Source organism: Prenolepis imparis, unplaced genomic scaffold, assembly GCF_030444845.1.
Source record: "Prenolepis imparis isolate NDT839.2.m4 unplaced genomic scaffold, iyPreImpa1.0 SCAF_13, whole genome shotgun sequence".
Taxonomy (NCBI): domain Eukaryota; kingdom Metazoa; phylum Arthropoda; class Insecta; order Hymenoptera; family Formicidae; genus Prenolepis; species Prenolepis imparis.
Window position 1 is genome coordinate 9,124,281 of NW_028141171.1, and position 25,964 is coordinate 9,150,244.

At 39.1% G+C, this 25,964-nt stretch overlaps 1 protein-coding gene across 1 annotated transcript in view; it reads left to right on the plus strand.

Annotated features, from left to right (window-relative positions):
* The window catches only part of Dora (zinc finger SWIM domain-containing dorado), a 48,696-nt gene continuing 22,732 nt past the window's right edge, over window positions 1-25,964 (plus strand). The window contains exons 1-3 of the mRNA XM_083052604.1: window positions 1-114; window positions 1,872-1,909; window positions 2,004-2,383. Of these exons, the coding sequence (XP_082908730.1) occupies window positions 1-114; window positions 1,872-1,909; window positions 2,004-2,383 (532 nt within the window). The remainder of the gene's footprint in view (window positions 115-1,871; window positions 1,910-2,003; window positions 2,384-25,964) is intronic.

The following is a 25,964-nucleotide window of genomic DNA, read 5'->3' on the forward strand; positions in this document are numbered from 1 at the left end:
ATGACGAAGATGGTCGAAAATGGCCGAGGCTTGATCGTGAGAGAAGGGGAGAAGCCGCGACACGCAGCGCCATCTGCCGCTCAGTCGGCAGTCGCAGCAGCGATCGTGCGGGAGGTAGTGTACGCTTTCGCCATTCGCCATATTTGTTGTTGTCGCCGATGGGGTAGCCCAGGAGTTTTCGTGCTCTCTGGTTGACAACTGTCGCGGGTAACGTGCGCGAGCGAGTCGACGACGCCATCACGTTTTAACGCGAGTTCCTCGCTGGATCGGGTAGACGCGGGCGCGGATCAAAGGCGAGTGCGGATCCCTCGAATGTAACACGAAGAGAGAGAAACATCGATGGGGCACTTGACGTCTCCTCAGCTGTCCTACCTACCTACTCGAACGCGCCGTCGCCGTGTGTGTGTATGTTTGTGTATCGCTGCCCGGCAGCCCACGGCGATTACCACGTACAGTTTTCTCGACGATGCTCCGAGTCGCGGTGCCGATAAGAAGCGGGGTCTGAGGTGGTGCACCGCCTGGTGACGGACATTCGGACGCATTCGCACCCGGGAGTGGAGGTAAGCAGAAAGGGTTGGAGTACCCAAGCGCGCGCGAGCGCACCTACATATGTGTACATACAAAAGAGTGCGCGCGTGCGTCCGCGCGTTCCTATAAATATATTTGTGTATATGGAGAGAGTCGCGCGAGCTTCTCGCGGGATGGTAGGCGTAAGAAAGAGAGAGTCGGTCGAGGGGGGAGGGGGGGAAGGACGGAGGGGTTGCACGGGGTCGGGGTCGTTGGACGTTCTTGGCGCGAGTCTGTCGACCTGCCAAGGTCCTTGTGGTTCATCGCTTCGTCGCGTCATCGATATATCGCGATCTCTCTCGCGTCTGTCTATCTGTCTGTCTCCCCCATCTCTCTTTCTCTCGTTGGAATTTATTATACATGTTAGCGCTGTATCGCCTTAACCTAGTCCAACGATTCGCCTCTTGACATATGTACGTCTCCCCTCGACGTTGAACGCTCTCGCGAGTTTGACGTTTGACATTCGCAACGTCGTCCTCGTCCTACGCGTTCCTTGTTCCTCGCAGGACTCGCGGGAATCGCGGCGACCAGTAGCATTCGCGCGTAACGAGGGGCTCGCGTTCGTGGGTGAAAAATCAATACGTATCTATGAGGTAACGTGAATCAGCTGTTCCCGCTTTGCTTTTGCGAGATGCGCTCCGCGACGCGGTTCACGGCGTGCGTAAAGTCCCGTGCGCGCGCACGCTCCGGACGATTAGCGATCGCGAGCGCCGAAGGTTTCGCGAAAAACTTGTTGATTTCCGTGACCTTATTTTGAAATTATATACCTCGTATCGTAACACACATAAAACGGATGATTGGTATCGCGCTGGTCGCCTTCGTGTTTCGGTCACCTTTGTGAACACATCGCTCCGGGAAACCGACCGCCGTTTCGTAAGTGATCCAGTTTTCAAATTGGAGGATGTAAAATTTTATTTCACATTTTAGAATTAATTTTTATTTCATTCTGATTTATATACTTAATAATCGACTCTTCTCTCTTATGCCTTCATTTCGATTTTGTTCGCAATTTATGAGAAATAATTAATTGCAAAAGAATTAAGAAACATTCGCGAATCTCTTTTTAATTATATCGGAGCAACGCGATTTTCGAAATTAATTTACTGTTATACATATCTCTCTCGCAAAAAAATTGTTTGGCAAAATATTAATCATGTATAAGTAAGGTCGTTTCATAAGCATCAACTCGTATTCGAAAGGAATGTTTTCTCGCGGGACGACCTTCGCGGACATAATAGCTTTTAAGAAGAAACGTTGGAACCATCGAATATTGTGTGAAATGAATTGTTTTATTTTTTTTGCAGCCTTCCCCGGAACACGGTGGTGGAGTCTACGCCGCTAGGTGATCTCGCAAGCGAGACTCGTCGTGGCGCTGACGGTGGCAGGTGACCGTCGAGGACGCGCTCGTGGTGTCGCGTGTGCTGATTCGCACGGTAATTAAAACTGGCGGGCAACCTGGCTCGCTCTTCCGGGAGCGGCGGCGGCGGCGGAGGCGGTGGCGGGCGAACCGGCGGCGGTAGAACCGGCGGAAGTGGCGGCGGAGCCGCTGGTGGCAGCGGTGGCGCGGCTTCTAGGAACGCGGGGACGACCGGGGCCGCCGCCGAGCACGGAACCGTCGCGGATGAGGCCGCCGGACCAGCCGGTGGACATTTACTCGAGTGGGAAGAGAATGATCGTTTCTCCTTCGATGACTCGGACCGCTTCGAGGAGGACTCCCTGTGCAGTTTTAGCAGCGAGCCCGAATCCCTTTGCAACAATTGGCGAGGATGGAGACGACCAACGGCGACGTTCGGGATCTCCAAGAGGTTCTTCGAGGGTGAGTGAGAGACTTTTCTTTTTCTTGGGATTTTTCTTGACCGTTTAACTGTCAAATTTTATCTCTCAGTAGCTTCAATGTCGATTTCTAGTTTTTTTTATTCATATATCGATTTAATCTAAGTTAATTTTATTGACGATTATAATGATTGAAAGTATGTATTTAAAGGCAATATATATTATGTCTGGAGTAAAATTAATATAATTATTTCAATCGCATATTTTATAAAGGGATTTGTTAAATTTTTATTAATAAATGTAGCAATAAGGCAATAAGAATATCAAATTGAGATACGTTAAAATCATAAAAGAAATGTTTTCAAATATGGAACAAAAGGCACTTAGACGGTCAATAGAAAAAACACTGTATATTTTTTTCGTCTGTATATGTTTCTTCATGTCTTCTACTTATATTTTCACAATGTGAATATCACATAAACATACATATATAAACGACGTTCGCAACGTTCGCAAAGAAAATTTAATGTTTAGAGCAGTTACCTTGACTGACAATATTTTAAATCTATCTATACCCCTGATACATAAACATACATATTATTTCAAATATGAAACAAGTATGGGACTTAGGCAGTCAATAAAAAAAACCGTATATTTGTTTCGTCTGTATATATCTCTTCGTCTTCTCTATTTATATTTTCAATATTTATATAATTATTTTCACAATCTGAACGTCACATAAACATACATATATAAACGATGTTTGCAACGTTTGCAAGTTTTGAAAATTTAACGTATAGAACAGTTTTACCTTGACCGACAATTTATAATAAATTCTAGCGAAGGCCATCCGTTATACAGAGTCGGATGAGTAATGCGAAAGATTTGTTTTCGAAATAACTTTCTTTCGCATAACACTTTCGAATTAAGTTTTATTAGGCAAGATAGTCATTACATAGTTGCAACATACGTTTCCGCTTGAACAGGCAAGTGATAAATATCTAAAATATGTAGTTACGATATAGTTGCTTTTCATTTTCGATATCTTCGCGTATATTCACGACAGACATTTTATTTCGTTTTCTATCCTCGTAGCCGCGATTGGCTCCTGTTTTATTTTTCCTCTTGGTCCTTGCTCCACGCTGGAACGATCAAGGCCGAAAATAAGACCAAACTGAAACGAGAAAGAGAGAGAGAGAGAAAGTAAACGAAAGTTATTACTTGCTCTCGATCAAGTCGCACAGTCGCTCGGTTTCTGCTTCGAGATTTCGTGCGCGTTCTGCATTAATGAGGAGACATAATCTTGACGAATGCGAGTACTTTCGGAGGATGTTTTCGTGAGCTTAAAATCGGATTTAAATATCGAGTTTTTGTCTCGACGGTATATATGCTCAAATATATTTTTTTAATCTCTTGATACAGACAACTTTGCAGATTTACATATATATATATATTTGTTGCATCATCATTATCACGCTTTTTCGTGTAGGTCGAATTTATTGACGGATGAATTAATCTAACAAGATGCATCCGCGATGAAAGTATTCGAATCCACTTTCTCGTACGGTTGAAGGCATCGTACGTAATATGGAAAGCGGCAGTGCATACTTGAAGTACTTGAGAAAAGCACACATTTATATCTCTCTTCGCGCGATTTATTATTTCCGATTAGATAGACGCATTATATATTCACAAAATATAAAAGTATATATTTAATAATATTTAATAATTTTTTAAATATTTATATATATATACTATAAATAAGAAAATATATATATTTAAAAAATATATATTAAAAGAATATATAAAAAATATATATTTTGGGCATTTTTATATAAAGCTATAACTACACTATATATTTTTTATATGTGAAGTAATTATATATTTTTTATATATATATTATTTTTACATAAATCTATATTTATAATACATGTAAAAAATTATTCCTGTAGGTTACACACATTCTTTATGTGAAAAAGATTTAAAATATGATGTTGTATAGTGATCGTGTTTTATCGGTCAAATTGTATACTTTAGTAACATCAACTAATACTCCGTTAATGTAAATCGAAGTTTGAAATATCGGTCACGCGTGTAATATCGTCGTTTAAATTTCAATTAGACTAATGTAGGATAAAGCTTAAGCCCCTGAATTTACAGTCCGCTTGCGATGATCATCATGATTGAATCACGATGATAGAAAAATCAAAGAGAGCGTACTAGTATTTTCTTCTTTTCCCCCTTTTCTCTCTCATTCTTGATTTGAAAGCTTTCGATTTTTCTCGTTTTGAGAAATAACATTGAAATATAAGTGGAACGAAATAAAGGATTGGGAATATTATTAGTTTTGTACGGTCAAGTATATTATATTTTATGATGAAAGAAGTTAATTAACGCGAATTCAACTTGCATGGCAAGTAGGCAAGGCTCGACTGCGATAAAATAGACAAGATTAGATTCACTGAACTAGTATGAGTGATTGATTCGGTGCAGATTTGTTGTATTATATCGGTGCGTCATTGTCGCGGCTTGATAAAGTCTTCTCTGTCAAACTGACAAATACATATCGTATTTGTCAAACTGATAAATACGATATTTTACATTTGTTGCGGTAGCTCTTGAAATCGTCATTCGTCACTGTGGCTGATGCTTTCCATACAATTACATTGTCCTCGCAGAAAAATAATGATAGATGTAAGAAATGATTTTGATAAATTTCATAATTATATACTATAAAATTAATAGTGACTTTATAAAAACACCAATCAGTCACATTTTTATCCCGAAGTATTTTGCACATATATTCATGATAAATTATTCTTAAATTAAAAATGTTTGCATATAAAAAAAACATAAAAATAAAAATATTTTCGACTCGATAAAAATCTTTTTTCTTTTTTTTTTTGCAACGGTGATGAATACGTCGATTTTTTTTATAAAAGGAATTATTTGCGGATATACAATCATGCAAATTACTCGCACAGTTCGCAAACAGTTTTCACAGTTTGTTTGCGCGCCGAATGCATTAATGCAATTTTAACTTTCTCACACGAGCGTCCCGCGCTCGTTGTTCGTTCCCTTCGAGGATAAATGCAAATCTCCATTGCTCTTTTCTACATTTCTCCGGGCTGTAAAATTGTCGAATGGTGGAAGGCACGAGCAATTTCAACAGACTGCTTCGCGTGTTTATTTCTTTTTTTTCGGTATAAAACTTCTTTCATAAAAGTGGTATGGCCGGAGCGCGTATTTTGCAAAATCGCTTCAACGTTGACGACTAAAACTTTTCCTACAACGGGTGTTGTTCCTCCTGTCGGTATTCAGTGGGAAATTATGATCGTAGCTTCATTAAGAATTAAACAGGATTTCTGGAAAGTTTAATAAAGACAGAACGCGCGATATTGAGAACTTTTATAAAACTTCCGTTGTTCGCCTTTAAAAGCGGAGACCGTCCACAGGAGGAGAACGTTTGTTCATATACAGATAAGAAACTTTTCGCAAGAACTTGAAAAACTAAATTAATGATACTTTCGCACATATAATACATATACGTACATTTATATACATATATACATGTTATTTATGTTCGTTTTCTCGTATACGAATGTTATTTAATTACTCTTTCTCTAATGAACTCACTGCAAACTATGAAGTCATTTGCGCTTCTGTTTTAATATTTTTACCGTTTTATATTTGTGGAAATAAATTCATAACTCGATATGCGTGCGCTGAATTTATTTCTTTTTTTTTTCGCTATCGCGTCAAGGATAAATATCTTGCAAACGAGATATTCGCTAGTTCAGTATATCGTTAATCTCACTCCGTCAACAACTTAACGAATTAACGTGGATAATCCTCAGGCGTTCCTTTCGAAATTTCGCGTAGGGCATAAATTTCCGTTAGGTTGCATGGCTGGAGGCGCATTTCCAGAGAGCTGCGAGAGATGTACGTTCGCATACGTCTCCGTAGATACATAGGCACATAAGTTTCGCCTCTGTATAGAACGGTTTTCACATGCGGGCGGTTATATTCTATCCATCATCCTGTTCAACGCTCTTGCTCTCTTATTTTCCTTTTTCGCTGACAATATTTCGCGCTTGAATCGCGTGTCAATCGACAAGATATTTTGCGAAGGACATTTTTACGCTGCGTTACACGACGTTACGTTCAAGTGTGCATTCACGTACATAATTAGATTTTTTCGACGAAATGTTGGCAATTATTCTGATCAATTTTATTTCTATAAAAAATTTAATTACATACAATTTAAAATAGATAGTTTTGCTTTGTAAAATGCACGAGACATTAATATTCGAGAAAACGCGCTACTAATAATTCTAGGATCTTATTATTAATAGACTAGAACAAGCGTTGTGTAGGAGCAAGTATCCTGTAGCAACTTCGTGAAACTCTGCGAAGCTGCACGGAATTCGATAGCTGATGATTGAAACATTGTCACTAAAATAGCAAACTTATCCTATTATGAGATTGCAAATCTAATGGTGTTACATCGCGTAACCATACAATATTACACAGTTATACCAGATTCGGGTGGATCAACCGTATATATTCTTTGCATCGGAACGCATGTTGACGTCGAGTGATGCTCGAGATTGATCCCGCGCAATGAATTGCCGGTGCTTATCGAGTGCTTTTTAACGCTAAAGAGCGACGTGTACGCGCAGTTATGTATAATATAAATCACGCGCGTACGTGCGTATCCCGTTTCGAAGGACCCGGCCTGACAGTGATCGATGAGCCAGGCGCGAATCAGCGTTGGTTTGTGTGCGCAAGCATTAGCATTGAAGTCATCGGACGATTCGCATAACGAGATTGCACGTCGAGACGCAGGCGTGTATGAGGAACCTCGATGCAGGTACTTCTCGTTCTTATTAGAGGATCGATTCGTGCGTGGTTTATAACATTTTAACTCACGTTGTCACGTTGTTTCGTTCTACATCTCAGAAATTGTACGTATCATACATGGAAAATATATTTAGCTATCAAATATAGCTAAATTTTAGGCTAAATATTTTCAACTATAATTTAACTGAGAGAATTTCCCATTAAAAATATAAATCAATTTAACTATGATAGCTAATATTTTTTTTCGTGTACGATTATGTTTATCCTTATTAGCTACTGCCTTTTCGAGGACGCGATTCTATTCTTTCTAGTGTGTTTGTTGCACTCGAATCTGTATATGGGAATAAGGACAAAAGTTAAGTCGCGAGATATATACCGAAAATTATCTTATCTCTCTTCTCCGGTAACGCAGAGTAATCGATATAACGTCGTATCTCGCGGGAGATACATCGCGGAATAGAGTATTACCGCTGATATATAGGTGCCTGACAGGATTGCCGTGCAATAATATCGATCGGAACACGTATGTAGAGCTCGCCTAGAGAATTCTCCCGCAACGACGTAAAGTCCGTACGCGCTACCTCGCGAAAGCTGCCGGCATATAAGTACCCATTACCTGCTACAGAACCTACAGAACTAACGTAGAACAATGGAGCGCGTCTCCCCTACGTAATTACCGCGAGTCGAGGGTGAGGGTCTTTCTCTGTATAACGTTCGCTTAGACCAAGGGTGCGTAACTCCCGATATTAACCCATGTAAATTGCAACGGTACCCCCGGATCCGAATCTACAAAGAAACGGACAGAGTAATATCTTTAATATATACATTGGCTCGATTTTATTAAGATTGATCTTGCTCATCGTTACGCATGTACAGCGGTAAATTGATTAATTTAAAAAAACCACGCTTTCGAATATACATAAAAAAAAGGAGAAAAAAAATGTATAATTGTTGTGGAAGCACGTGCGATTAATTGTTTGTAGTTGAATTTATATCATGAGAGAAAATACGAGAAGCCACGAATAAAGAATGACAAATTGTATAAATATTAAATGTGTATATATAAATTAGAGTTTCCATGTGCACATTTTAATAATTAAAGTAGAATTCAACGAATTTTATCGTGACATATAATTTGATGACAGTTTGAGAATTATTCAGATCCTTTCATATCGTATGTCGTGCATCCCTCTGGCGTATTATTACTTAGGGACTATGCACACGTGGAGATGAAAGTGTGCAGTTTGCCGCACACGTGCGTGCATCGTCGTACTTATCCAGCTCGCGACCACAATTACTGTTCCGGTAACAGATGCGCACATTCTCGTCCGTGTTACATGTTCCCGAACTGCGTTAAGTGCGTTCTTGAGATATTGTGCGCCTTCTAGATGATCGTTCTTTGCGAAGATTTGTCGTTCAGTTCATCATTCTTTGACGCGAGATAGGAAAGGTTTATTTCGGTAATAAATAAGAAACTTCATGCCAATTTTTCAATCATCAAACACTATTAAATTCCGTGAACCAGTTTACAAAGTTACTACAAGATAATCTAACAACACTTATTGCTTGCTGCACGATTAAATTTTTTTTTATTCAAATTATAACGCGGATAATGCGATGCGCTATCTTTTCAGCAAATTTCGAACAGCAAATGTTTGTAAATGAGAATTCGCGCGCGCGAAAAAGAGTAATAGCGTTAAAATTAATAAATTTCGGCGACGTCTCCCCCGCGCGCGTGTCGGACGTTCAATTTCCTGAAAATTACGTTTTTGTTATTATCGCAATCCTGCCGTTTCCCCGAGCGGTGAGTATCGATTTTTCCTTTTCCCGGGTCAGCGGCTTCGTTAGCACATCGCGAATGCGTTCGGCGTGCGCGTATCGAGAGATATTGACGTGTATAGGAAATTGAAATAAATTATTTCTCGTTATGCGGCAGAACGCGCGTTGCAGATAGCCGTGCTAATGGATCAATCGATCATTCTCATAGGCTAATAACGGTTGGACGATTCACAAGAACATCGGAATTGAGTTCGAAATCTCGAATGTATATTGCAAGCACCTGGCCATATTATGCAGGTCACGATGCAAGTTTGTATACATCAAGTGTCAAAAGTATCTTAACATTTGCTAGACGCGTTTTTTTCTATATAGAGACATTTAATTGTATGAAAGAAACGGATTGCGTATGGATCTCTAGCGGTTTTCGGTTCTTTTTTATATTCCCTCGACCCTTTGACTAACACTCCTGCGAAGCGGAGCGGGATAATCACTTCGAGAAAATGAGAAATTGGAATATCTCTCTACACAGAAATGTAAATGTAGAGGAGCAAAACTACCGCCTGCCACGCGACGATCGTCTTCCTTCGAAATCCTTAAGGGCTCGTCAGGTCGGATGAGAATGAAGCGCTCGACGTGAATTCCTCGATGCAAACAAACTACTTAATAGCTATTGTTACACAGAGCTTACCGGCGAGCTCTGTCGTCGTTCGCGAGAAAATTTCAGTCGCGATAAGAGAGAGACAGTGAGAAAGAGATTCTCCGCGTATTCGCCTCGCGGCACAATTCCCTTGTGTCGTCCGAAAGTCTCGGGAAAGTCGGATAAAATGGCCGTGTAGAAAAGGATCCAAGAGTACTTTTGTCGTACTTTCGTTGAAATGCACGATTCGAATCGCGAATGTAGCAGATGACGCGTTTCCCAACCAGAAACTTTTTTTCTGTGTATTTGTCAAAGTTATAATAGATGAACACGCGCGTACACATAATATATGAATGCATAAAAAGCCGCTTGATTAGATAATAATTACTGTATAGATATACCCGACTTCATTTTTGCAATTCTTGGCAATTTTTTTAAAGAGATTTTTTTCTTATCGAAAATTCGATCGCTCTTTTCCGCTACTTTATAATTTTTATATACTTAAATATTCTAATGATTAAGCCTCAAATTAACGTTGCAAAGTAAGACGTCTACCTGAAATTAAACGAACAACAAAATTTTATGATCCATTTGCACCGTTGAGCTCAATTAAAAAAGCTGGTAGCTTTCGGTGGCTTGTAATTGAAAAAGGAATTTCCTCGGTACTTTTTTTAAAGACAAAATTAATCTTAAATTGCACGAGGAATTGGAGACGAGCGAGGAGTAATACAGCCTTCAAGCTCAAACGATCGGAACGAAACGGGCGCTAATGACGGCCGCAAATTCGATTCGCCGGCAAACTTCGTCTTCGAATTCTCACCTCGGCTCGCCGATGAAACATCGCCCGCACTCCGCATGGTACGTGTTACGTCCTACCGCGAACAAATAGCCCCTGTCGCCTTGAAAGGGCAGACCGAGAGGGTCCGCACACAGTGTGGCACTCCCGGCGTTTGGCATCGCTCGCATTTAATTACCAGAGTCGCATGACGATACAGCCGTCGGTGAAAAGGCACGATCGGACTTTGTCTTTGTGTTCATTATGAGCGCGGGTCAACTTCGAGGGTCGTTAAGGGTGAACGTAAGGACCTTCGCCTCCCTCTCTTTCTTTCTCTCTCGTTGCACTCTGTGAGAATTTTTATTCTTTCCCTCGGCGAGAATGAAATCCTGCAGCTGCGCATTTCTTTTAGATTATTTTAATATCGGCGTCGTAATTGCTCACCTGCACAACACACTCGAATTAATGATATAATTTTCTTGTAATAAAGTCACGCCTGCTCTTTCTTGCAATAGCGCGTGCTATAACATTGGTTGTTTTATCTCGTACATATACATATGTAACTATATAAGATTCAGCAAACATGATATTATCATGTCGTCACGATGGTTATTTGGCTCGTTGTGCTTGCTTTTACGAGGCGAAGAAACGAGACGAGTCTCGTGTATTAGATTGTATTGCCATACTTATTTCGTTTCGATTTTCTCGAAGGGTAGATACTGATCGATGTAAATCGGGCGGGAATAACGATTGCTTTTTTACATATATGTCGTAATTTAAGGCGACGTTACTTCACATGTCATTTTCTCATGGAAAAATGTCTTTTAATATAATAATTGCAATAATGTCTCGCGAGATTCTTTTTATCACGTCCGTTTTCTTGTTTTTTTATCTTCTTGTAACGAAATATTCATTCAAAGTTGATGTTTCTTCTTTTTATTAGATTCAAGTTGTAACTTAGATATTTTTTTTTAAATTTAGATCACAGGCGATTCTTATCGGAAAAAATAGAGATTTCGGACTTTATTTATAGACTCTTAAATAAAAAAAATTATGGACTTTATTAAATAAAATAAAATAATCTATAATAATCTATAAATCACAGAACAATTCGCACCCATATAAAATATTAATGCAATTATTATTATTATTAGTATTTGCTAAAATTGAAGACATATGAAAACCTATTTGTATATACGAAAAGTGATCGGTTTAAAGGGTAATATCTAATGATCGCATCTGATTAGTAGAATTTTGGACGGAAATATTTTAGAAATTTGAAATCGTCTCAGTTTACAATAAAATGACAAATATTCGTTGAAGCAACTCCGCCAAAATTATGCAAACTCAATCTTCGGACTTTTAAACCCTCTGAATCATCCTGAAGAAAGACATTTTCTTTGTACGCGTCGTCCGTAGCGTACTTTAAACGAGGTGTAGCAGGGTTAAGCGGAGAACGAGACAATAACGAATCGCTTGCCTGTTTTGTCGATGACTCTGGTTCAGGGTCGGTCATTGCACTTTCGTGGTCCGGGTGTATAACAAAGAAAACGAGCCGCGGGACACAACACACACATACATATATAAAGCGCGTTATTCGTTAGGCTCACGACTTTCGGTATTAGTATTTATGCCCGTCTCGGGGCTCGTGTGATAAGTATCTTTATACTGCACATGAAGGGCGGCCACAGAGCGAGCACCGTCGTTCGATAAGCGAAGCTGTGTCGCGTATTTTTCTCGCAAACACGTTTACCGCGATTGGAGCAACTTTGCGATGGAGTGGTTTGAGGAGAAAAAATTGTGCCGGATAAAAATTCCGGCTTTACTTGTATCGTGTAATCCGACGTATTTATTCTCGAGACAAGTATTTTATCCTCGTTGTTTTTTTCCTTTTAAAAGAAAAATCTGTATTCTATTGTTCAAATGCATTCAAATGTATTCTATTGTTCGAAATGCTTCATTTCTCATACGATCAATTTTATGTTTTATAAATAAATTACGCAAAAAGTAGTAAAATTTACATATATAACATACTGTCGGAAGATATTATGGAAAATATTCGCGAGACGATCTGTCGATATATTTTACTCGTATTGCATGCGAAAGCACGAATGCAATAAGCGGTATTGCTTTGTGTCGAGAAACAAATAACCACAACAAAGCGCCCACCAATGCGTCTGTAAGCCGAATCCGAAGAAAAGCGCAGCGAGATAGGGCAGGTAGTCGACTCAGACATCCGGTTTGCCGCGGAACGGAGTCAATGCACCTGGCTCCGCAGCATCGGACCGATCCCCGAGAGCTGTCTCCTTCTTACGCAAGCCGTGCGAGCACTCCTCTCCTCTCTTTCTGTCTTTCGCTTTCTTTTTCTTTCTACTGGAACCGAGAAAAACACTCTTCAACAGAATGGCCAATGGTTAAATCGCTCGAAAGTGACATTATACGCATGTTGTACATAATTTTAAAAATAAATTTCTTTAAAATATCTCGTCCTAGATATGTCACAGTATAGCTGTCATTGTTCTTATAAAATTAGCTTAATCGAATTTACGAACGCAGCGCATTCCTTGCGAGCGATTTAACGCGGCTCACTTACATCAACTCGAAAGTAAACACCTTTTCACACGTGGTATATCGGAGAAACGGTTGTTCGGTAAAAACGACGTATACGACGAGCGCTTTAGATGTACATGTCTATCTCGAAGGCTTGCGGGGAGGCCACGGCTTCCAAGCTCGAAATCGTCGATCACGATCGGTAGGACGAGAAAAAGAGATAGAATTGAGAGGATAAAAAGACATTACGAGTGGAAGAAGGCGGCAGAATGATGCACCGAAGGGAGAGATGGAGGAGACGACTTTGTGTCTCTTTGTGAGGTTCATGGCCGTCTCCTTTCAGGGACTGCAGGATCAATGCTGCGACGAGATTCCGGTGGGAAGAGGGGAGGGACGGCCCTTTCGTTCCCTCGTATGTTCCTCCTATTCTTTTTTCGCTCAGGTCAGGAGCGGTGAGCCGCACAATAACAAGCTGAAGAAGGGGAAAGGGGGAGACAAGACGGATAACGATGACAGAAAGAACGATGACTGTACGGGAAAGTTCTAATTGTGCGAGTCCTATATCTACTTTTCGTCCTATAAACGCCGGTGTCCTCGTCGAGTCATTGCACCAGTATTTCAGCCGAGACTCTCGTCAACAACTCTCCGTTGACTCTCCTCTCTTCTTACGCGTTTATTAATGCGCCCGCGATTCTTCTCTTTCACGTCGTCTCCTCTGTTCTCGGCAAGGCGTGTGCACTCGCATTACATTTTGCACATTGCCACGATAGAAGGACCAAGGTTTGTTCACCTCTCGCTGCTCCCTAATTGCTAAAAACGAATTGCCTCGCACGTGAAACTGTGGTCCAGTGTTCGTTCGAGGCTGTGCTTAAAATTTAATTGACTTTATTCGATACGCGCTGCCAAATATCGTGAAATAGATCAAATTAATGTTGACACATTAACATTTAACACATATGAGATAAAATCAGCCGCGACAAGATCCGTCATACATTTGTCGACGGCTTTGATTAATCCTCCGCATGACATCGCGAGATTAATAACGACTCCTCTGTTTTCGTCTCGCTTGGTTTGAGAAGGCCCGAAAATAGCGCGAGACGAAAAGAAAGAAGGGAGGAGACTTATGGAAATCTAAAAGCGCATACACGCGAGACTATACACTCTTCTCGAATTTGTTTTGTAATTTGCTCCGTTTTTTTTCCCTCTTCTTTCGTCGTCATAGACGTAGATTGCGGAAGACGAATGTCGACGAGGCGCCGGTACCGACTTTGCGCACGAGCCCCGTTTTGATTCATCGCCGGTGCGAATTGATTTACCGGCTAAAATATTGAAAAATGTTTCTGCTTCATCCTCCTTTCCTCTCTTTCTCTCTCTCACCGCACACGCCCTCTCGCAAATGATTAAATGCCGCAATTCTTACGATGTTTTGCGCGCACGCGAGGGTAGTTGTATCGATCGGACACCCGCGGTGTCGCGCGTTTTCCAGCTAGTTCCACAGGCTTACAAAACGCGTTCGTATCCCCCCATTAAAGTCCATATTAAATCGCGCAATTTTATTTCATGGAATTTAATTATCGGACATATATATGTCTGAAAAATTATCGAATATTTATATCAAATATTATCTATATACATATAATATAAAGATATAATATGAATTTGTGTGTGCGTGAATTGTACTTTCGGAATATTTTATTTTGCGAGATACCGAAGGTAATAGTATTTTCTCTTACAATTATATGCTAATTTTACATAATTTCTACTCGCTCGCTCGCTTGTAACATGCTAATAGTAGCGGCAGTTTGCACAAATGCATTAGTTTCCTTAAAATAATTCTACAGTCTTGTCATAGAGGGAGGGTAAATTTTACATGTCTGCAAATTGCGATTAGCATGAAACCGCTAATCGCAAACGAGAAATTGCCGAGGTGTTAATCCATGACGTATGTCACGACGATCGAAACTCACTTCGCAAGTTATCGCTATTACCGTTATTGTAATCGTGCTCTTTCTTCGTTAAACTCTCTCTTTTCGTTCTTAAGAAATAAAAAATTTATTTAATAAAATAATAAATATAAAAAAAAATGTTTTACGCGTGCAAACACACATACACACATATAAAAATATAACACATACATATATAGAAATAGATATATCATAAAAAGTCAAAATGATTGAGATCAATTCAACTGAATATATTTGTCATATATAGTGGTAAATATTCCCCATTTTCTCCTTCCATTTTCTCGAGAACAAATCGATATCGACCGACTATCGTTGCGTCGGCGGCAGAAATTTGCTCGCGTGCTCACGCTATGAATAAGTGATTGCTCCTTCGAACTTAAACGCGAAAAGTCTTGGCTGTCTGAGTCGCACACGTGTAGCGTTTCTCACGACGAGTAGAAAATTCGCCGTTGTTGCTTTGTTCAACGCGCGCGAACATTCGTGAAGGCATATCGCGTGCAATTTTACTCAAGAAACATGTATACGTATATATACAACGCGCGTAGAAAAATAATTTTCAAATAATTTCTAGTAATGCTACGAAAAAGGGACATGTTTTATTTTATGAATGAGCAAGACCCTCTGTCCTTGTCTCTTCGAATAATGGAATTGCATTCGTGTGCTTGCGAGCATCTCCATACTGGCTGTCCATATTGTGGCCGTTTTCACTGGCTTCTATACCGTGCTTACGTCGTTATGTAAATTCGTGCGCTTAGGCACGCGTGAAAACGGCATCGCTTATTCACGAAGTCTCGCCGAATGCGAGGAATAAAAGGCACCAGCTACGATAATAAATAACGGGGTCGGGGTCCGCGACGTGTAGAATTTACTTCTCTCCTTTCGGATTCCTCGCTTGCGCGCGGACATGCGAGAGAACAATAGATCGTTTCACTATTTTCCCTTGATATCGATATTGGATATCCACGTGTGAACAATATTATATGGTTTGTACATATATATATATATATATATATATATATATATATATATATTAACTGCAAAATATTAATTCTGAAAGAGAATGTCGATGCTTCCATATTTATTGATGAAAAATCATTGATGAAAATTATCCGTTCAGTCGTTTAACATATCGATATTTCCCAGATATGCGTGTAAAATTACTCTTTTTCTTTCAAAGTAATATATATTAGGACAATATATATGTGACGATACACGAGTTAGATTAGCGAATAACTAATACAGTTATATCGAATTTTCATAAGTATATAGAGATATTATGGCCTCCCTAATATAACAACTTTTTGTTATCGGATATCCATCACGCGAAAAATGGCATTATTTCTCGAATAAATTCTACGCTCAGGGGGATACGAAAAAACCGAGCATTTACAGTAAGTAGCATTACGCGATCTTAGCCCTTTTAGGGTCGGCTAATTGCGCGGGCGATTTAGTCCAATGAAGGACTGAATTGCGGTTCACTTCTAAGAAAACATCAGGCACTAAAGGATATATACGAGCGGCTGATGGCGCTCGCAAGAAAACACATTTAATCTATCTAGATAGTCCTGTTTGGTGCAGCTCTTTACATACATACACACATACACACACGCATACACACATATACGCGTACACGCACACGCGCGCTATTATCAATTGACGAGTTGGTTAATCATTAACTTATTTTATGTGGCCAGTGCATAATAACATATATGCATGATGTGATGTAATTATTATTAATTGAAACTTAATGATAATAATTACGAAATATCTCACATCAATTATATATATATCTTTCGATCTGTGAATTCTTTAGTCAATTCAACGAAAATATCGATTATTAAATCTTGAATTATAAGTAATTAAAAATGAAGAGAGTTTTCACTGACAAAAAATAGACTTGAAATTGGCCAAGTAATCTAAAAAAAATGCGAAGAGACACTCTGCTCAACTAGCGCACGAATAATGCAATTAAGAGTTTATAAAATGTTAACAGGCTAAAAATATAGATGGATCTTGAATAAAACGCGTGTCTCGTTAAGAGCAGTCTTGCGTTTATCCCGTCTAGTCCTCTCCGACTCGATGCACTAAAAATACACTAACGTTTAACGCGGCGATACGTTAACGCGAACGGTCTACGGAATCAGTTGCAGCGACGACACAACGATCGGTGTCCCTCTTTACACGGTTGCGATCAGTTTCAGTATCGTTTTCTCATTTACAAAGAGAAGAAAATTTCAGCTTTCTCGAATGACATCAAATTTAAGAATTTATAAATGAGAATTATTTTTGAGCCGAGCCTGATTGTTAGATTTCTTGTCAAATTCAATTTAAATCTTATCTGAATTAGATTTAGAATTAACGGTTAAAAAAGAAGGAAAAAGACAAAATATATAAATTATGAATGATTTAGAAAAGCGTGCGAAATATCGATCTGGCGATGTAAACTGCACGCGAAAGTGCGTAGGGCGAAAATCCATTCCGACCTACTACAATAACGGTGGCAACGACCGGGGGCTGGGGCGGATCAACGCCGTTCGATAAGATTATAGTGCGGCCGACAGCGGCAGGTGCAGGTCGTCGAGTATGGCGCGACGCAGGCTCTGGCATAAATTTTAATCTCGCGAGAACGAGGTCACTGGCCGTCCAGGTGTTTCGTCGACGCTGAAAATAAAATGCGTTAACGAGCGGGAAAATGTCGCGTCGCGATCGCGCATATCCAATTTGCATAGGGTTCAACGGATTCCGAGACCATGACTCGTTTATTTATTTCGTCGGTATTATATTTTTCATATTTTAATCGAGCATCCTTCGACGAGATCTGTACATCACTCTCGTAATCTCTGAAATAATTTATTAAGCTTTATTTTCCATGCAAATTGTAATATCTTTCGACGTATTCGAGAATCGTATTCGGTAAAAGAGATGGTTACAATTGTTGATCGATATCCCATTTTTTTTTCTCTTTTGCATGATGATTATTAACATCTGCCACCATGATCACGGGCATTGTTGATATACCGTATTTTTATACGAATTTATCTCATTTATAAAGTTAGCGTTTGTGTCATTTTCAGAATTTTGATATGATGGAGCTTTCTGTGGGTTAAAAAAAATCTAATATCCGAATATATTTTATAGAAATTGTGATTACGATAAGTGATTACGCCTTTTGTATAGCGAACAAATAAATATAATAGGTTCGATGGGGAAAAGAAAAGCATGGCCCGGCGCGAACATGCGGGTCGATCGAGGGTATATTTTCACGATGTGCTAGCGACGATGTGGATATAGGATTGTGCGAACGTTGCAATGAGAAAATTGGTATTGACACAGACTGGTGGGATCTCGTAAATTTGGCTGGAGAGACGAGTATGTAGTAGTCTTTCTTGACACTTTGATATTTTTTCGAAAAAGCGTCCGCATTATATTAATTTATTGCATTTTATTATATCATTCAACGGTCGTAAAACATGTCGCTATTTGTTGGCAGAAATTGTATGAAGGAAAACGTAAATCGATAAAATATTCTATATTCTTTTTCCATGTCACTATGCATATTCTCTAATTTATTATGGAAAAAAAAAGATTTAAAATGTAATGACATTCACAAAGCGAGCACACACATGCACGCTCCCTTTTTTCTCTTGCAAATTAACTACTTTGACCGAGAATATATCTACTATGGTAAACTAAACAGAGTCGAGGCCGTTATAACTGAAACTATAACGCTCGGAGTTTCCATTTGTACGAGATGCAACTACGTTGATTCATAAGTAATTCTTTGCCAGAGGCTCGAATAGATTTTCAAGGAGCTTTCTGAATCACCACGTCTTCCTAAAGATTGCTTTCTGTAAGTCTCACATATGAGTCATGCATTCTCGCTGTCAGTACTCGTCACATATGATTCTCTATATAATATATCTCTATATAGAGATAATTGAAGGTAACTAAGAGAGTCATATAATTATGAAAAATGAAACAAAATGTCAAGAACACATGAAAACAAGCAAATCGCATTTAAATTTTAATTTTCGAAATATTGGCGTGTATTTTCAAACAGATTATTGTGAAATTTAAATAGTCAATAGATACACACACACTTTTCCTATTAAGCTTCTCTTGTATTTTATATTAGGACCATTTCATATTAGGGCGTTTTAACGCCCCATTATTTCATCAGACACCCGCTGTTTTCTCTTTTAAGACGAGTCTTTTAATTTCCAAATGTTTCCTTCCCACTGCTCGGTCATGGCGATTCGGATTTCTCGTGAGTCATTGCCTCCTACATTTTCGAGCAGCTGCGCGCCTCAACTTCCTACTCGCTGCATTTAAATTTTATGGTCCTAGTCGGGCCTGGCTGCGATATAAAGACTCTCTATGCGCGATGGGAGAGTTCAATTTGAAAGAATTAATTTACAGCTTAATAAAAGGACGGCGAGCATGTGGGCCATGGCGCGAGATAAGTTATATTAGAGAAACGTTATGGTCGGGGACAACAACGAATCGTACGATTATGGCGTCGCCTTGTTCGCGTTATATGGTGAAAGCGGGAATAGGTCCTTAAATTTTTCCGGTATACACGTGGGAAATTTACATTTTACTTCCGTCGTTTGCACTCTTGGGGTCGTATTATACGTCACATTTTCTGTCGAAAGCAACATAGTAAAAGTCATCTACATAATATGATATACATAATGACACGATATATACATTCTAATATGAAGATGTTACTATAAATAATATCATAACTTCTTTTTGAGTTATGAAACTTTTTTTACCGATTCTCAGGTTTATTTGGATCTAATTAACTTGAATTGTCAGAATTAAAATCCTAGGATGTCTTATGCAAGAATTTGATATTTTTAATTTAACTCTAAAGTTCATATCGTGAGACAATAGTGAATTATTATTAGAATCATGTGATTACCGATTCAACCAATGATATCCTCTAAAACTCTAAATTATTTTCGTATCTTTTTTGACAGCGTACGTTTTTTTTTATTTATCGTCTACTCGAATTACCGATAATACGATAGTAGGACGCGAGCAATTGCAAGAGTGTCGTCAAGATTGAGAGGAAACGGCGCATTCGGTCGAGCTGAAAAGAATTCGATCGTGTCGGAACAATGCGGTTCCTACTCGCGGAATGATCGCTATCTGTATGAGTACAGAACCATTGTCTTGTCGTTCTTCACTAGTTCGCAACATACAGGATGCATGATGCGAGAAGACCGCGTATTTTTTTTTACCTCATTATATTAACGAACGAAAACGTTCTTTGATACGTTCTAAATTGGACCGAGGAAAGTCTCGCAGCGAATTGACGAAAAAGAAATGCACTCGCTCGGGGAAATTTAATCATTTACGAAATATTAATCGTGTTCCCCTTTTTAGCTAAAGTAAAAGGGCCTTTTTATGAAAGTGGAAAGACGAGTGAAAGTTTTCTTTGAACAGAATCAACAAAATACATTCAGTTTACCGACTTATTTGCTTAATTGCGATAAATTTAATTTAAATTTTAATATTGTAGAGTTTTAAAAAAATTTTTTTAATACAATATATATTTAATATTTTTTTATACAATTTCCTTTACTAATTATTAATATTATTAATCGGTTCCTTAATAAATTCACACGCATACTTGTTGGTGGAGAATTCTCATTAGCATCAAACTCGCCGGAATAAATTCGCGATAAATTGGCTAGGTTTGACGGAAGGTGGAGGAAACGAACTGGATCTCATTTGGAGCAAAGCTCGTTGAGCGATGCCTGGTCTCATCGTTCTCCCCTTTTCCCTTCGTCCACTCCGAGTTTCCATCACCGTTACTGCGATCGTTCAAGTACAAATTGCTGAGATGAGCTTTTCTTCGATTATCGACACGCGATCAGATTTCGAATTCCTAATGCAGAAAATAATTCTCGTAATGAGAAAATAATTCTCAACAACAAGAATTTAATTTCTGCTTTATATTACACAATTATACCGACGCCGCGCAACCGACATGGATTATTTTCAAATATCGCGATACAATTAATAATTCTCGAATGTATTTTCGCACAAAATAGCCGGAACGTCGGAGGTAGACGCTTCTTGTTAACGATCGAGCGTCGCGTATGCTTCGCCGGCCCGTGAATTTAATTTAATATGAAAACTGTTAATTAAGTCGGGACAATATGAAAGAGAGCGGACAACCTCTCGTATCTGAATATATATTATGCGCGTGTATACGACGCACACATATATATCGCCCAGTCGCCTGCGGGTTTTATGGCTCACGAAGTTAATAAGATTGTGCAATACGAGCAGTATCGGCAAACTGGATAACGGCTTTGTATAGAGATAACACCCTCGTACGTTCATCTATAATGCTTAGCTTATACCTAAATTCCGATTAGATGGACTAGTCCTGTCGGGTTTCGTACAAGACTACTTGTGCAAGAAAATCGATGCATCAGCTGATCTCGCGCATAATCTCACTTGAGAAAGCAATCGTTTGCGCGACGCGATGATTCGTATTTATGAAATTTCCGTCATCGAAAGTCATTCTTAAGATTCATCATAACCCCCCCCCCCCCCTTCTTGTAATCTCAATAATTACTACCCACGAGAAGAGGAAAGAATACAATCGCGCAAATTGAGTCAGGTAAAAAGTTAGCGAGGAGACCAAGATGCAGAGTCGAAAAAGGGACAAAGTAGAAAAGTGGCGGTTGCAGGGGTTTTCAGGGGAGAGAAAGAAAGAAAATATACACTCGTATTGAGATGTATTCCTGTATCTGTATTCCTACTGGGAAAGAGAGAGAGGGAGTGAGAGAGGAGTCCGCGTCGTCATGGCGACCGTATCGATCCCCACGGACCGCGGAGATATGTACGAAACGATTCGCAGTTAGCGAATTCTATCCTGGCGCGTTAATACGAGTAGGCTTTGCCGGAGTTGCGAGTTGTGCCACATTGAACCTCGCGCGTATAGCCACACGCGATAGTTGGCCGAGAGTTAGGCGAGCGAGTGCCCGGGCCCGGCCGCAAATTAATTCTCACGTCCCCTTTCCCTCCCTGCCCTTTTTTCTCCCTCTCCTCCCCCGAAGAGTCGTCGCCTGGTCCCGCGGGGATTCATCCTCGGGAATTCGATGCGATCCGAATTCGGACTCGCAACGTCATATCATATGGAAATTCGACGTATTGTTACGTTTGTCGATATTGTAGAAGTTTGTCTCATGAGATATTAAAAAACAAAATGGAGTGTTTTACATGTAATACTACTTCTTTTCCAATATGCATTTGGCACGAAAAGTGGCTGTCGAATTTTCCATTTTACGCCGACATCGAGAATGATTCTCTCGTGCGCTATATAAATAAATCAGTATTTTAACGTGGAGCGTTGTTCGAACGGTATACATATGATGCGCTTTCGCGGTTGGGAATTTTGCTGTTGTAGCGAAAACAATCGTCGCGCGATGAAACTGGAACGGTGCGGAATTAAATTACAAATTTTGACAGGTGCAACAGCTGATTCTTCACCTCGGCCGGCTGGTAAGCTAAGGTCGTCATTAATGCACCAGGTGCAAAATGCTCGGCTTTCATGCTAAACAATGGTCGCGTTTCTTTCTTTTGGGGTCAATTTTAGCCTGTCAATTCGACGAGGTCATTAAAGAAATTGCATTCGATGTCGAACGCGCCGAAGTTATTTCTCGTCAAGGTTCTTTTTTTATCCACTCTTTTATTCATTGTCAATAGTGTTCTCCAAAAAAGATATAATTGTAATCATCATAATATTTATGATACGCCAAAATACGCCTTAAATTTATTTATTTATTTATTACCACAAGCAAACGGGATTGTTCAGCTTTTATTAGTACCTTTGTTGGTTAATATTAACGTGAATAGTGTCGCTTCGTTGAAGGATCGTTATCTCTCCTGTCGCGAAACTCGCAAAATTTTTTTTCGCGTATCTAAATTGCTCTAAATTGCTGACAGAAAAGATAATATCCATGACTCGCAAAGAGAGCCGGTAGCTCAAAGGGGCAAACTTCCCGTGAGATACGCGAGTCGCGCTTTGCTATCGTGACCAAAGAGCCGAAAGAAAGCAAAGATATGCTCGCCAGTGAAAAGTCCGCTGGTCTCCCATTGATATTTCTTCCGGAAAAACTTTCCAGCGTTACACTGTGAACCATAATCGCGCGTAATCAGATTTATGTAAAACGATCACTGCACGCTGACTTTTTCCGATTCAGAAACCAGGGACCCGGACCGAACCGGAACCAAAACCGAAAACCGTTCCATAATCGTTTTTTTTTAGTAGAACCGAAACTGTAAACCGTATTGAAATTCTATTAAATTTATAACACCGGAACTATAACCGGACCGTTAAATTACTTTCGGTTTACGGTTCTTTTCGATATTTTTTTCTACTTTTGCGCAAATGACGGAAATGTCATGATAACTGCCTGCTTAAAGTGCAGTACAATTAAAAATAAATTATTTTTTAAATGTTCTGAAATACATGTATTATCGCAATAACGATAGCTGTGAGGATAGTATGTTTTTACACAGAGTCTTCAAAATGGAAACGCTAAAATATTTCGTAAACAATGCATATTAGAAAAAAATGTTTCAAACAAGGTCAACTTAATTCTTTTAAATGGAACCATATTCTTATATATAACTCAATTATAGTGTTTTGCAAAGCTCTCGAGATAATAAGCTACAAGAATATGCAATGGGGGGTTCCATTTAAAAAGATTAAGTTGACCTTGACCTTGTTTGAAACATTTTTTTCTAATATGCATTGTTTACGAAATATTTTAGCGTTTCCAGACTTTTTGAAGACCCTGTATATACCTTGTTTGAAACATTTTTTTCTAATATGCATTGTTTACGAAATATTTTAGCGTTTCCATTTTGAAGACTCTGTGTAAAAACATACTATCCTCACAGCTATCGTTATTGCGATAATACATGTATTTCAGAACATTTAAAAAATAAATTATTTTTAATTGTACTGCACTTTAAGCAGGCAGTTATCGTGACATTTCCGTCATTTGCGCGAAAGTAGAAAAAAATATCGAAAAGAACCGTAAAATGTATATATGTATATATATAATATAGATACATATATATATTTTTATATATAATATAAAGTGTTGTTTATTTATGTCATAAAAATTAATAATAATTGTTTAAAGTAATATAATTTAGAAATTAATTTAATTAGAAAAACGAAAAGTAAAAATTTTAAAAACCGGAACTGTAACCGAAAAAAATCGTAATTTAAACAGTTTCGGTTTCCTGTATTTATCAAAAAACCGAAACTGGAACCGGAACAGTTATTAAATATTTTATTAAACCGTAACCGAAACCGAACCCTAATTTTGTTTCGGTCCGGATCCCTGTCAGAAACTCCATTCGAGTTCATAGAAGTGATAGTAATAATGGACCAGATATAGCGAGAAAAGTCCCCCGTCGCGAGAAAACCCGAATGACTTGCCGTGTATAATTAATACACGGTCGATTTAGTATCGACATAACAATTGGACACGTAACCAAACGTATAAAGGCATATAGACAGAATTTTATTTTACACGATTACACGCAGTGTCATTTAAATGCCGTCTACTCATTCTCCTCCTTTTTTTTTCATTCATCGTCGTCGGTTGTTCGCACAAGGTGCAATTATCCCCGAAAGAATGTTCCGGTCCGGCGAATGTCGTTTTCCAGTTTGACTAGTCATAGTCGTCACAACAAAGGAGTTCCAGCGACAGACGGTGGATGACCTGCTGGCAGAGACCTGCCCGGTATTTCCACAAACGTCAGCACGCACAAACGGTTCCTGCCCGACGGTCCTTTTAAAGGTTCTCGGTGGGAAGGGAAAGAAAGACAGTCGTGTACAGCGACTCTTTCTTGCATCGTATACGATGCATCGCCAGACTTGCAGGATAACGTTTTCGTTCCTCCGATGTTGATATTGTCCGAACAATCGGGGGATTTTTCATCTGCCATTGTTTCCAGAAATATCCCCTACAGATACAATCAGCTGTACTTGACATTTGAGAAAGAGAAAAATTTAAAAATTGGAAAAAAAGAAAAAAAGATATATATTTATATGATTTATGCAATTTGCCTCTTGCTTGATATAATTTGCAATTGCATTTATTCGTCGACAGTAACGAGAACTTTAACAAGATTGCAAAGGTAGCTAAGGTAGACGCGTCTCTTGGTTCGTCGCCGCGAGTCGCATTAGAGATTCTTTGACCTCTCCGCCAGCTTTCGGACCTGTGAAAGCTTAAGAGTGTAAATGCGAGGCGTTTTCTCCGGTTTGACTACACCGGGCTTCCGCTGAAAAAGCTCGGCTTTACATAAAATGCATAGGCATAGAAGGAGAGAGATCGTTATGTAGCGAGGGATGTAAAAAAAAGAAAATAAAAACCGCGAGTTAATCCGTAGTTTTTCTCCAAGTTTCCAACGAGAGCGACAGCTGCTCGTTTAAAAGCAGCTTCGCGAAGCTTTTCACTAATGCTATATTTGTTCGTATTCTACTTATTTCAGACAAATATTCCAATTATCTACTTTATTTGCAATTATAATAACGTAAAACTGCTATGTATAAATGTTGCGATAAACTTGTGCAATTTATTTCAAGGCGTGTGCTTCTATAAAATTTATATTCTCATCAATTGACAAGGATATCATTGCTCAAACATATAAATAATAAAATATTTCTATGTAAAATTGTTTAAAGTAAGCTTTAAACAATTTTACATGGAAATATTTTATTATTTATATGTTTGAGCAATGATATCCTTGTCAATTGATGAGAATATAAATTCATCTCTTGAGTCAGGTGATTAATTGCATCAAGTATCCCGTTGCGAATGCAGATTACACTGATGTTTCCGAAAATGTTTTCATTAGATCGATAATGAACGTGACTCGGCTCTTTCGCCGTTACTTCGTAATCCAATTTCAGCCAGTTTATATCTTGATCCGCGACTTCTTCGCGTTTAACGGAGGCGATTCTTCGGGGCGCCGATAGAACTCGCAAGATTTTCTCTTCAGATTACCC